Here is a 13,816-nt window from a genome sequence, read left to right as displayed (position 1 = left end):
TATATATATATATATATATCATAAGGCAAAAAAAGTCCAAGGACCTCAGGATCGAAAATAAACTGCCATATGGGCAGTTTGCCACATTTTTTCCACTCAAAATAGATTTTCCTTAGTTTCTTTACGCGTTGCTCGACGATACAATCGACGGCTTTGAGATAATAACATCGTACAAATTAGGTGATAAAAATACCCAGTGCAGCAGCCGTAAGAGTAACTTTTACATTGATATGGTCATCGAGCTCTAGTTATTATAATAGAGAATAAGTCCGGTTAGCTGCTAAGCTTGACTTACCTTTTGGAAAATGTATGGGAGGTCTCTGTACACCGTCTTGGCCAACTAGAATTACCGTGCCACCCGCTTCGCTGTCCTGGTGGCAGTGGACGTACACCACCTCGTCTAGCCGGACTTGAAGGGCGTAATCCCAGTATATACTGTCACAAAACAGACGTTTTAATGTTTATCTGCTCCCACTATAGTATTTAGACTATTAATACATTGTTTTTAAGGGGGTAAGTGAGGTAACGTACCTCCCTAGGGAAAAAAGAGATTTCGAGTTATAAATGCATATTTTATGAACAAATAAATAGAAATATTTGATGAACATTACATTTTATTAGTTATTATGAATGAATATTTATAGTAATTGTACAGTTATTACATTTAGTAACATTTATAAAATCTGGATAATTATTCCGCTCGCGTTTACTAATTGTAACAGTAACGTTGCCGATGTTCTTCGGAATGAATGGCCTGTATATGTTTCAGGATGTGACTTTAAAATTCTTGACTTCTCCATGAAATATGCTAGCAGTGACATTTCAGAAACACCAATATTTTTGTTTTGCCACCATTTTTTGAAATATCTATGTGATCGACCGTAGCACACTTTCGACTTCTCGGTCATTAAAAAATCGCAGGCAGCATTTGCTGCGCTTTCAATATGAAAATCACCGATTTAGAAAAAATAATAATTCAAAATTGCCACTTTTATGTAGCTTAGAAACGACAAAATCCAAACAACCAAGGTGACTTTGCAAGATTTCGAATAATGTCAAAATGAATTGATTAAGAAATGTCAAAAAATAAAACCTAATCTTTATTTCATGAACCGTAAAGAACTGTGGGAGTAGATAAAATGTTATACACCACTCAGCAGTTAAGTATTATTTATCTCCTTTATGATGTAAATTAGTTTGCGATTTACCATTGACTGGGTGTTATAAGTACATGATTTAAATTGCCGAGATTAAACCAGAAAGAGCTTTCATGTAAAGTGATCTGATGTTACCGAAAGTGGGTAGGTCAGGTAAATCGAAAACGCCCGTTAGTTTTAACCTTATAATATCAGCGGTACTCAAACATACACATAACAGTGAACTGTTATAAAACAATGACGTTTATAAGACTCCTGGTCAAAATTCATAACAAGGATGGTTGTAACGCATGTACCAAAATGAGCAGCCTACCTTTTGTCTTGGGATTCTTCGATAAAGCCATTCATTAGTTGATTCGGCGTCCATTTGATGGTTAAACCGTGTGCAGTTTGATGAAGACTCAAGTACCTGAGTTAAAATATTATTTTGTATCATAAAGTATTACTTTTACAATAAAGCCTTCTTACCCCGGCATGGGTTCTGAGACTTCCGCGTTCACCGGCAAAACCAACACGTTGTTTTTTCCGAACAGTAAAGTGGCCCTGGAGTTCTGATGAAGGCTTTCCACATAATCTTTGGCGATGTGTTGTGTCGAGGATCTGCTAGACATCGTGTCTTCAGAGCTGGTGTTGAGGGAACGCCTGAAGTTGAGGATGGGTCTACGCACGGAGGGCGGGGTAGAGTGGCCGCTTGATATCCTGTGCCTTTGCACCTTAAAAAAAAAATGCAAACCAAATGTATTAGATAGACATAAAAAAATCTATAATTTTTTATATTCATTGCCGTTCAATTCATAGACTCTATCCGACGTTTCGGTTACTTACCAGCTCATCAGCGGGCGGGTCCGTCCAAAAGTGATCGTGACTTTTCGTCCTGGAATAGTCCAAAGCGCAGGGTCCCACCAATAAGGAACTCAAGATGCTCCCGTAGTCCGGATCTGCCACTAGAGCGTCTTTGTCGTAGTATTTCCCTGCATTGGAGACCAGGTAGTCGATGATTTTGGCGAGTTGCTTTTCAAACAGAGCAAGCCTGAATAATTACAGGAAATAATGTTGAATTAAACTCATTTTGGTGGCTCACAAATATTGAAAACACCCGTGAAAGATTTTAATCTTTTAAAAGATGCCCCGCGTTAACGCCGTATTGGCGCGCAATAGAGAGAGACGCCATTTTGTTGGCATATTATCGGTAATGCAGAAAAATGCCATATCGTTGGCGTTCAATGTAAAGAATGAAGAGACCTACCTTATCCACAGGTACTTTGGCAACGGGGCGCAGTTGGGCAGAGAAGCGTTCTTTTTTAAGGTAGGCTTTGTAAGACTGTCGCTGCTACTCGAAGACCTTCGGTTGGGGTCTACGTTCTCTAATTCTTGTACTTTCTTGGATATATTTGCCGCCTCTGAGCTGTGTTTGGCAATTTTATGCAACAATGCTGTGGTGGATGAGGTCTTGAACAGGCCTAGAGCTCGTCTTCTAAGCCCTACAGAAAAAGAAATAAAAATGGTAGAGTTTTACAATTGTTTACTTCGCTGCCATGGCAATCGATCATGGGGCACAGTGATATTTGCCTATATAGTGGTAATATAACACCCCTGTTCCCACACAAACCGTTTGTTTCACAGAATTTCGGTGATAGCATATTATCATAACATTTAAGCATACAATACACTAAAAAATATGTGGAATACCTTGGGATAAACAGGCTTCGACCGCGGCACAGAGTGACGTCACAGAACCGCTTTCCTCGTGCACGAATTTGCGTGTAACGGATTCTTCCATTACTTGCTTTACCTCCTTTTTCACGGCTGCTATGAGCTTCTCTTTGTAGTCTTTTTCTAAAAGTATATCAGTAGATTGTCAATATGTGAACCCCAAATATCGGTATACTTTGAAATATACGACAAAAATTAAATAATGTGTTCGTTACTCGACCACTGAACATCAAAGAAATTAGTGTTCGGTGGGACATAACCTAAGAAAACGCGATAGTCAGCATGGGATTAGCGAAAAATATATACTCCATAAACGTGAATTGGGAAAGTGAAAAGGGAACTAATATTTAGCAAAAAATTCATTGGAGTAACAAATATTTTTTGAAATAATGTCCAGTCAGGTTCTATGTTTGCTGTTCAACCGTATTTTTTTTAACGCAGGAAATAAATGACATAAAAAACTTAACCCGACCTAACCTAAGTTACAGACTGACAAAAATTCGACCTAAAGTTAGGTTAGATTACTTTAAGTCTGTTTTTATATGTTAAATAAATAAAATATTAACCTTATCTAAACACCTTAATATAGATGCACCTATTTAGACCCCAAAGTTAGATTAGTCTAGGTCGTTCATATTTATTTAATCACCTAATCACGTGAACGCCTTGTATGATTAAACCTAATAGGAACATAATCGCTGCGTACTTCTTGAAGAGAAACTATAAGCAACAGCAAATTTTGATCAAATCGGTTGACTGGGTTAAGGAGAAAACAAGAAATAAAAAAAATAAACTTATAACACCCTGTAACTTTTTTGCGACATATTTCGTTTAAGCAAGTTTGGTGACACCCTGTATAAAAAAAACTTCATGTAGAAATCTATCAAAGTATCCTGGAGATATCACAGGTTAATTATACCGGTTTTAAGAGTTTGGGTTATGATCCATAAAAAAGGGAAATTGTAGTTTATATATGCTGTAGCAGTCCAAATTAGTTGCTTTTAATTATATTTATATTATTTTTTTCATATCGTGCGTCTCGCAAAGAACAAGGTAGTAACCTTATTTCAGACACATCAAACAAAAATCATTCGTTATTTCCCTTAAGATATTAGAGCTGTAATTACATGTCTATCAACAGATGCATAGATGGTGCTGTCAGGGGGTGCTAACTCATATAAAATTTTAATTAATATGTCAACAATAGATGGCAGGGTTTAAGGATAAGTCTGGCAATATTGCTGGAAATAATTTTTGCTTTCATGGACATCGACAAAGTTAGGAATCGATAAAGCAATCAATTTTAAGAAAAAAGTCTCATATGAACATTTTTTGTTAAGTCAATATTTTCTGAGTTGTTGTTGATTGAAACTGTACATTTTTTATTAAAAAAAAATAGGTTTTTCAGTAGTTTTTCTCGAATAACTCGGAAAATAGACATTCTATGAGAAAAAAATATATCACGAAGAAAATGAAGCTGGTTGAAGATAATTTCATGTCCGCCAGAAACTAAATTGGAAGAAATTAACGTAAAATAACTAGGAAGAATTCTATTTTCAAGAAAAATGCACGGAACGTTTTTTAAAGTACTTTAAAAAATCTTTAAAATGAACTTGACTTTAAGTCATTAGAATAAAAATTAACAGAGTTATGATCAAAATAAAACTGTTACTTCGCTTTTTCGGAAAAGAAATCAGTACAAAAACTGATTAATTTTTCATATTTAAAATCAAAGGCAATCCTTCTACAATTTACATTTTTTATGTGCTAACAATATATTATACAAGTTTAAGGTTTAGAATGCATATTTTTGAAAATAACTTTAAAAATAAAAAAAATACGAAAAATATTCAAGAGTAGAAAAGTTTATATCTTTTTTCGCAGAATATTTTGTTTTTTTTTTTTATTTGTGTAGGATAAAAAGAGATGTCGCCGTTAGAAGTTTACAGTTGAGGGCGAATATCATGTTTTTCAAAACGTTTCAATTTTACAGTACTTTTAGCCGATGAAATTTTTCGTAAAATCGTTTTTGGATCGTCTTAATAGCTTTAAAATTAAAAAAGTTATCGTTGAAATACCAACGGTACCTTACCGCTTCAATTTTCGGAGCATATCAATATTTTTGTTATTCTTCAACATTGGAGCATTCGTAGATATAAGTAGGTACGTAATAAAATAATACGTATATTTGAAAACTTGAAATTATGACTTTCTGTATGAAAAAANTACTACCAAATCATTTCAAACTGTTAAAAACTAATTTTTTTAAATATTTTGTTATTAGGGGTAGTTTTTCAAGGGTTGAAATATTGTAAATTATCTATAATACCATAAACTATTAAAAAGATGTCTATCTACACGTTCGGAAAGTACCGATGGTCTATCTGAAGTTACGTGAGAGCGAGTAAGCCATAGAAATCCATGCGATAGAGAAGGATGGCTATAATGAAGGCGTCTCATAGTCACCGCCCGTTTCGCCCTTCCACAAATAAGATCCACTTCTTATTTGTGGAAGGTGGAAGTCTCACGTAACGGCAGATGGACCATCGATACTTTCCGAACCTGTATAATGTATGCACTATAAAAATATTTTGAGGTCAAAGAAACTATTAATTTTATATTTTTATCATTAAGGGTAGTTTTTAATGGTTAAAACTTTATAAAAATAACGTAAATTAATATAAATACACAATATAAAAACAATATTTATTATATATATTATGATATGATTTTAGTCTATGCCACACCTATTTTTATATTTATTCTAAAAATAAGAAGAGCATATCAAGCATATACAGGGTGTGGCGTGTATAATCTATAACAATTAAACTACAGCTTCCTAACGATATTTGTAATAGAAAAGTTTTATGCGAAAAACTTCTATTTTTGCGTTTTTTTTTTCGTAAATTAAAGTTCAATTATGGATCAAAATATTTTGTCTGGAACGGTCCTGTTCGTGTACTGTACAATGCTGTAGATGCACGTAAACAAATCATCGTTGGAAGATAGAAAGATACTTCTCAATTTTTGGAGAATTTTTCAATGCAAAAATCGGCACGCTATTCTTATTTTTTACTTCTTTACAAAAATTACGCTGTCATTATCGTGGAATTACAAAATAAAAACTTTTGTCTGCAATCTTTCACATTTTAACACTGATGGGTCGATGGACGGTCGATGCTTAATATTTAATAATTAAGTGAATAATGAATCCAGTACAAATATAAAATCAGTTGACTGCACAAATTGTTTGACAATGTAACCTAACCTTCTTTTAGTATTACTAGTATTATATTATACCGACTTAAATTATAAGGTTGCATATCGGGTCGCATAAAAACATTTCCAAAGTTTTTAATAAATAGCACAGGGTCGGCCTTCATTTTCGTTGAACAAATAAACTTTAATTTACAAAAAAAAAACGAAAATAGAACTTTTTCGTATAAGACTTTTCTATCACAAATATCATCAGGAAGCTGTAGTTTAATTTTGTAGATTATACACGCCACACCCTGTATAACTTTTCATCTACAGGGTGAAATATGTTTCTCTTCGTTCGCTGGAGTAATACGTAAAGCAAAAAGTGAATTCAAACGATTTTGACGATAACATTGATTTACTTAAGCAAAAAATTCAGAAAGCTGTTGCCACCATAAACGAAGAAATTATCTCGTCTGTATCCAAAGGAAGATAGATAGATAGATAGATATATTTATTAGTCCAACTAGAGCATTACAGCTTTGCTATGGGATAAGTCAACTCTACATAATACAATACAATTGCATGTTAAAAAAAAGGCATATAGGCCGATCCACATTATTTACAGTACAAACAATAGATAAGTAAAACAAAAATACAATATAAACATATGATAATATACAACCTACAACAGATTAAACTTAAAATAAGCTAACAGCTATTGTCAAAAAATTCCTGAACGGAGTATGCACAAATTTTTAATAAATATATTTTAACATTTTTTCTAAATAGATGAAAGTTATTTATATTTTTCAAATGTTGAGGTAAATGGTTAAATAACCTCAGTCCCAAAACATTGTAAGCTTTTAAAGTCATGCCGAGGCGTTTGAAGGGGACACAAAAATTATGTTTGTTACGAGTATCATGACAGTGGACAGATACATTGGTAGTAAAACGTTCTTTATTTTTATAAATATATAACAATATTTCGAGGATATACAAACTTTTCAACGGGAGAATACCAAATTCAGTGAATAAAGGGCGGCATGACTGGTTCGGGGGTACTCCAGCTATACATCTGATAATATACGTTTCTGGGCAATGAAAACGCTATCTGCCCTACATGAACTTCCCCAAATAATAATTCCATATGCTAACCTTGATTGAACTTGTGCAAAATAAAAGGAAATTAACTGAGGTATTCCTAAAACATCCTTCAAAATTCTAGTTTGATAACACATTGAATTTAATATACTGGTAAGTTTATCACAGTGACTCCCAAATGTCAAAGTTTCATCTAAAATGATGCCTAAAGACGAAACAGTATTACTTTTCTCGATACTGATATTATTAAACTTTATATTTAGGGAGGATGATATCCGACTTTGAGGTGTATGAAACATTTACATAGTTTGTTTTAGCACTATTAAAGAAGAAAAAATATTCACTAAACCATCTACATAAATCGGAAATACCTGCGTTTATGTTATTTTGAAGAGATATTTCACATTCATTTGAAAATAGGAGCGAGGTATCGTCAGCATATTGTGAAAGAGATGCACCAGGAATTATTTTTGGCAATTCGTTAATATAAATAATAAACAGTATAGGCCCTAGAACAGAACCTTGAGGGACACCGATATCATTACNTTTTTGTTAGTACATCCCTGTTTAGCGCAATAAAATTTCACTGAATACAATCCTGACTTTGTATACCAAAAGTGGGGAATTTACGTCATTCAAGGTCCCTGAAAACAGACATCAGTGATCAAAGGTGCGACAACGAGATATAATTCTGGTTGTTTTATTTTCTGTGGTATTACTAGTATTAGATTATACCGACTTAAATTATAAGGTTGCATCTCGGGTCGCATAAAAACATTTCCAAAGTTTTTAATAAATAACACAGGGTCGGCCTTCATTTTCGTTGAACAAATAAACTTTAATTTACAAAAAAAAAAACGCGAAAATAGAACTTATTCGTATAAGTTTCTATTACAAATATCATCAGGAAGCTGTAGATTAATTTTTGTAGATTATACACGCCACACCCTGTATAACTTTTCATCTACAGGGCGAAATAATATTTTTCTCTTCGTTCGCTGGACTAATATGTAAAGCAAAAAGTGAATTCAAACGATTTTGACGATAACATTGATTTACTTAAGCAAAAAATTCAGGAAGCTGTTGCCACCATAAACGAAGAAATGATCTCGTCTATATCCAAAGGAATTTAGAAAAAAATTAGAAAAATGTGTATTACTTGGAGGTATACAAGTTGAATAGGACTTGCTTCGTTGTTGCAGTTAATTCCAGTTCTAATTTGTTACTTCTATTTTTTATTAGAAAAGCTATTTTTATTTCAGTAAATTTAAAATAAAGGTTTACTTGTTTTTTACAATTTCTGCCTGCTTTAAGTATTATAGTGCGGCATCTTTTTATTTGCAAAATGTGATAATTCTTCTTTTCTGACTAAACCCCGTGTTTAAGCATTTCTTGTGATTTTGAACAACAAATTTTGAGATTTTCAGATATTACTTATTTGATTATTACATATTACGTATTACATATTTGATTACTGCCCATGACATCCCAAGATAAGCAAAACTTTTTACCAAGCATAACTTTTCCTCGAAATAACAACAAAAAAAAAGTTTACAAGAGTGCGGTTCCTCATCTGGGGACACACCGCATACATTGCGACATTTGCAAAATTTGGTCCTAGAAAATCAACAGTTGGTTCCATCACAACAAGAAAATTTTACAGGAAAATATAATCGAAAAGAGGCCTGGAGGTGCTTGTTTAAAAGTATCTCTCAAGCCTGTCCTGTTTATAAACAAAACATGCACTTTCAGTAACATAATTTAGGTTCCGAAACCCGCCCAACCGTTTTAAATTATGGTAATTATATTCCAAGAAAATCGTAGGGTACAGGAACAAAATACAAGTAATAATAAGGCGGAGCATACCAGTAAGGCGTTATACAGAGCAAAAACGGAGTGGTCGCCACACTGGCACTCTCTTCCGTGGACAAACATTCAAATAATACCAATAACGATCAACTCACCATTGGCCGACATCGTTCCCTGCGAAATACACCTCGCCGGGACAAAACACTAACGACAGGCCGACGTGATAACGGCGCGGAAGCGCGAGATCGATAACGCGACCACCGGCCGCCTTTGGAATAACACCGTGAATCAATTAAAACCGACTGGATCTTGCGGTAGACGGCCAGCCGCGTCCATTACGATGTGTGTGTTTTTTTTCTCGTCCGCGAAACCGTCTACCTTGAAACAGAATCGATCGCCGGGCGAGGCGCGCGCGCGGAATAGGAATTTATTTATCGCGTCTAGCCTGGATTCGCACGCCGCTGACTGTGTGACGGGGCGGTGGAGGTTTTTCTGGACGCGATCAGCGACACCTATCGGAAACGGAGTGGTATCGCAGTGGAAAAGTATACAAGTCGCTGCACTTTCGTTAAAATTTTATCTGTGGTTTCGAATGCGGCGACATCTGTTGGAGTATAGCGAAGCCACTAATCGAAATAAAATTACGGCGACATTGCCAACAATTTATAAATAAAACTGTAATTGCGATTAGTTCTGCAAGTTTGTTGTACACTTGATGATAATCACAATTTATTAACTTTGAAATAGGATTCATATGGTATCTCCCCTGCTCTATTATCTCTGCTAAATCTTATTTTAGTGACAGATACCAGTTTGGCAGTTTGACAGCATCGTGGCTTTCAATCATGTAAATTCCGTAAAATTTCATGGTACCGCAAGGGTTAAACAATTTATTTTCAAATTGCACTGCCCAGGGAATACGCTTCATAATATTGTTTGCATCATCGAATACGCCTGTCGCGTCGCCTGAGGTAAACGCCTCATGAATCGTCATCCAAAATTTTCAATGTTTTCCATATTTCTACATAAATAAGAAAAATTTGGAGTTGTTGAAGGGCGCAGCGGATAAATCGACGACAATTCAAACAGCTCCGGTCATAATAGAATGACAGAGGAAGTTAAAAACGCTGAGGACATTCTTAAAGGCTTTCAAATGTAAGTTTACGTCTGTTTTTGAGGTTATGTTGTAGTTTCGTTTATCTTTTTGTACGTTGGTGACCTATTTAAACGCAAACGGTAACGCTTCCGGTCAGAGTCGTTATTTTATCGTTATCAATGTCGTAAATAGTAAATAAAACCTATCTAACTCTATTTTGGTTGCAGCAACTGGATCTGTCTGAGGGACGCAGACGGTGGCAAGATCTTCTGGCAGAACTCCGAGGACCTGAGCTATCCAGACGTCGAGCATGAGGCTCGCGTACCTAAGAACATCCTCAAATGTCGTGCAGTATCTCGAGAGTTTAATTTTAGTTCCAAGGAGCAGATTGAGAAGTTCCGTCTGGAGCAGAAGGTTCTCTTTAAGGGACGGTGTCTTGAGGAATGGTACTTTGAATTTGGTTTTGTTATGCCAGAGTCGACAAATACATGGCAATCCATTATGGAGGCCGCGCCGGAGTCGCAAATGATGCCCGCCTCCGTCCTCAAGTAAGCCGTACTTTTTTCTACTCTCTCTCCGCTTCCCCTAAGCCCATTCAAAAATGCATCACCTAAACAACAATTTAAACTACTCTGTTTTTCAATAATTAAATAAACGTTTAATTTATTTCTTCTAATTTAAAATTTTTTGATTTTGTAGCGGCAACATCGTCATCGAGACGAAGTTCTTCGATGACGACCTGCTCATCACGACGTCTAGGGTGCGTCTTTTCTACGAATAACCTCCCGGAGGGGAATTTTAATCCCAACGGCACGGACTGCTAGCCACAAAGCCTAAACAATGTATCTTCCGCTCAACGATCTTGGACTATTCGTAGTTTTTATAAATATTACGTTTTTCCACGATTCGTTCCTTTTCCGTTGGAAAAAATAAGGCGAAAAATAAGTTTAACGTCATCTTAAAGTGACGAAAACAAATAATTTTAAAATGTTAGTGTAGACATTGTTTTTCGTCTTGTGTGGTATTAAAATATTCTAATATTTTTATTCTTACGATGTTAGAGCACAATGAAAAATATTTATTAGCGTGTGACATCACGAATTAAAACTTCAAGAACGAAACACCAAAATTTTTAGGTTATATTTTCACCGATCCGAACTGTTAACACGGCAGACACCATACGGCTTAGTTTTATCATATTCTGTCTTATCAAAAATCCAAAAACGATTGTGCAACCGTACATGGATTTGTAGCAAAAGATTGAACAAATGTGTGGGGATAATAGAACACCCTGTACGTTAAAAAAGGTATTATAAGATTGTCTTTAAGTACAACTTTTGTATTGGGATTAAAATTTATTTTGTTCATATAAAATTGTCGTTACGTCGCAAAGTTCATTTAAAATTATAAAAGTGGCTATCGTAAGGCTGTGGCGCTTGTTTAAAGACAATCTGGACGTGTTAACGAGTGTTTTACTGCATAAATAATGTTTACTGTAGTTGTACATTGTCATATTTTTTTATTTATTTGTTGTATATATCATAATATGAATATAGACGTTTAAATTGTAATGTTTGTTTTAATTTTCCACCCAGAGACCGATTATCGCTGCAATGAACTGGAAACATTGGTTAAAAAGTATTAATAGTTGAGTTGTAACTTAACTCCACTTAAACTCTTGTCTACGCCATTACTGAGCAGTCCCCAAATTTTCTTTATTGCTGTTTTTCAGAGACGAAACCTTTATTTAGAAAATTGTTCGTAGTACAGTCGTTTAAGCTGAAAATCAGCTGTAACCTCCGAATTCTGTATGGATTTGCATGAAAATTTAGAATAAGGCTCATCTTAGGCTCAAGTTCAAAAGTGACATAAGCCCGATTGACGCTCTTTGTTTTTTAGGGGTAAAAACTGCCCCTAAGTGAAAAAAATTAAGTTTTAAGCAATTTATTGATAAAAATCTTGTTCAAGCACAAAGATTAAATAATGTTCCATATTCTCGGACATGTTTTATGATATATTTGATCTTTTCGACCCTTTATTTAACCCTTAAAAACCACCCCTATGCAAAAAATTATGATGAAAAATTACTTTTTAAAGATTTGGAATGATTAAATCGTGCAATTATTTAAAATAAAAGTTACCTTATAGCTAATAAATGAATTTTTCACTTTCAACCCCTAAAAACCACCCCTGTATTGATAAATATGATAAAAAATTACTTTTTAAAAGCTTGGAATGCTTTAACGGTGCAATCATATAAAAATTCCCTCATTGTTATGAAAGAATTTGTATCTCATAACACTTTTCAACCCTTATAAATCGTCCCCGTGCTAAAAAAATGATAAAAAATTACGTTTTAAATCTTGGAATGCTATAATTGTGCAATAATTTAAAATAAAAATTCCCTTATATTGTTTATGAAAGAATATTTTACTTTTTCCATTTTCAACTCTTATAAACTACCCTTTTACCAATATTAATGTAAAATATTTTTATTATAATCGATTTTTAAATATAATCAATCATTTAAAAAAATGCTAAGCTGCATATAAATAATCACACATAAAAATACGCATTATAAACTGGTCTAACTTCGATCGTATGAAAAACACTAAAACAAAACTAATTGTGTACGATTAATTTTAATTCTGATGGAAATGGTACAGCGTTTACTGCTCATTTTTCCTTTAAAAATATGAGCAACCCATCTGTTTTTGACGATAACTCCTTAAATTTTTCTCTACTTAACTTTTATAAGTGCTCATTTTGAAGGTCTTTTTGAGTACTACAAAAAACTCCAGGAGTGTTATACACGTAAAATTAATCCTTTTTCCGTTATTTGACATTGAATACATCAATTCGAGTATTCCCCCCAAAAAAAGTCCCCTTCCACTAACCATAGTTGGCTTTGTATAGGACGTACAACACTTTTTAAAAAACGATTTTCTTTGTTTATTTGTAAGCTATATTTTTGTTCATTACACTTTTTTTTTAATAAAATGCGTAGTTTTTGAGTTATTTGCGAAAAATACTTTAAAAAAGTGTTTTTTTTTTCACTCATAATTCCAAGTTTTCAATTGTGAATAACTAAAAAAACTACTAATTTCTTGAAAAAAGTCTTCGAATATTTTTTGCTCAAAATTTGATTTTTTATCGATTTCCAGCGTTTTTTTTTTAATGTCCACCCCTGAGAAGGGGTGTCAACCCCCAACAGGGTGGAAGCGTCAATCGGCGCTATGTCACTAATGTTCATTGGCCTTTTCTCTAACGATCTGGCAAATTTCAAGTCGATCGGTTCAGTTTCAAAGAATTGGGAGGTGAAAAGCTTCAATGACTGTACTATCGTTAATTACATACATTCTCTATTTGCATAATGTATTATTTGAATTAACGTGAAGTACAAAGAGATCGATTCCTTGAATTCCCAGCGCATCAATTTAGGTAATTACTTCGCACCTAGGTGTAATAAACCTTTCACAATCGAAATATCGATCGCTCCCAAATTTAATCAACTAATATGGACCCCGGCGATTCCGCAAAACTCCGTCCGTACGCCACACGCGGGTAGGCAGCATGAGAAGTAGGTCAAATATCACACATGCGCAAAATAGGGGCGTGGAGGCCGAAAACAAAAAAACAAATGGCTTGTTAGCACTGTGCGACATCGAAGAAAGCCGTTTAATTTCGCGAGTGTTAATAATCGCCGGATTTTTTTCGGCATTATCTACTTCGTCAGGTA

The 13,816-nt window shown here is 34.3% G+C and overlaps 2 protein-coding genes across 2 annotated transcripts in view; one reads left to right on the top strand and one right to left on the bottom strand.

Annotated features, from left to right (window-relative positions):
* The window catches only part of LOC108904352 (small G protein signaling modulator 2-like), a 35,760-nt gene extending 26,490 nt beyond the window's left edge, over nucleotides 1-9,270 (bottom strand). Inside the window, exons 1-7 of the mRNA XM_023454547.1 lie at nucleotides 9,137-9,270; nucleotides 2,847-2,993; nucleotides 2,404-2,638; nucleotides 1,983-2,187; nucleotides 1,626-1,870; nucleotides 1,471-1,566; nucleotides 296-435 (exon numbers count right to left, since the gene is read on the bottom strand). Coding sequence (XP_023310315.1) covers nucleotides 296-435; nucleotides 1,471-1,566; nucleotides 1,626-1,870; nucleotides 1,983-2,187; nucleotides 2,404-2,638; nucleotides 2,847-2,993; nucleotides 9,137-9,149 — 1,081 coding nt within the window. The 5' untranslated portion in view covers nucleotides 9,150-9,270. The remainder of the gene's footprint in view (nucleotides 1-295; nucleotides 436-1,470; nucleotides 1,567-1,625; nucleotides 1,871-1,982; nucleotides 2,188-2,403; nucleotides 2,639-2,846; nucleotides 2,994-9,136) is intronic.
* Nucleotides 9,271-9,857: 587 nt separating this feature from the next.
* Nucleotides 9,858-11,648, top strand: LOC108904335 (retinal rod rhodopsin-sensitive cGMP 3',5'-cyclic phosphodiesterase subunit delta). Its single transcript, XM_018706850.1, has 3 exons — nucleotides 9,858-10,136; nucleotides 10,305-10,625; nucleotides 10,777-11,648. Exons 1-3 carry the CDS (start codon nucleotides 10,087-10,089, stop codon nucleotides 10,856-10,858), a joined length of 453 nt encoding a protein of 150 aa, XP_018562366.1. The 5' UTR covers nucleotides 9,858-10,086; the 3' UTR covers nucleotides 10,859-11,648.
* Nucleotides 11,649-13,816: the final 2,168 nt, after the last annotated feature.

This window comes from Anoplophora glabripennis, unplaced genomic scaffold, assembly GCF_000390285.2.
Source record: "Anoplophora glabripennis isolate ALB-LARVAE unplaced genomic scaffold, Agla_2.0 scaffold268, whole genome shotgun sequence".
NCBI classification, from domain to species: domain Eukaryota; kingdom Metazoa; phylum Arthropoda; class Insecta; order Coleoptera; family Cerambycidae; genus Anoplophora; species Anoplophora glabripennis.
Note: the sequence above shows the minus strand (reverse complement) of the source record. Positions and strands in the feature narration are given on the sequence as shown.

Coding starts and splice junctions, on each gene's coding strand:
- LOC108904335 (XM_018706850.1), top strand. CDS start 10,087: ATGACAGAGGAAGTTAAAAACGCTGAGGACATTCTTAAAGGCTTTCAA. Junction 10,137..10,304: donor ATTCTTAAAGGCTTTCAAAT/GTAAGTTTACGT, acceptor TTTTGGTTGCAG/CAACTGGATCTGTCTGAGGG. Junction 10,626..10,776: donor ATGCCCGCCTCCGTCCTCAA/GTAAGCCGTACT, acceptor TTGATTTTGTAG/CGGCAACATCGTCATCGAGA.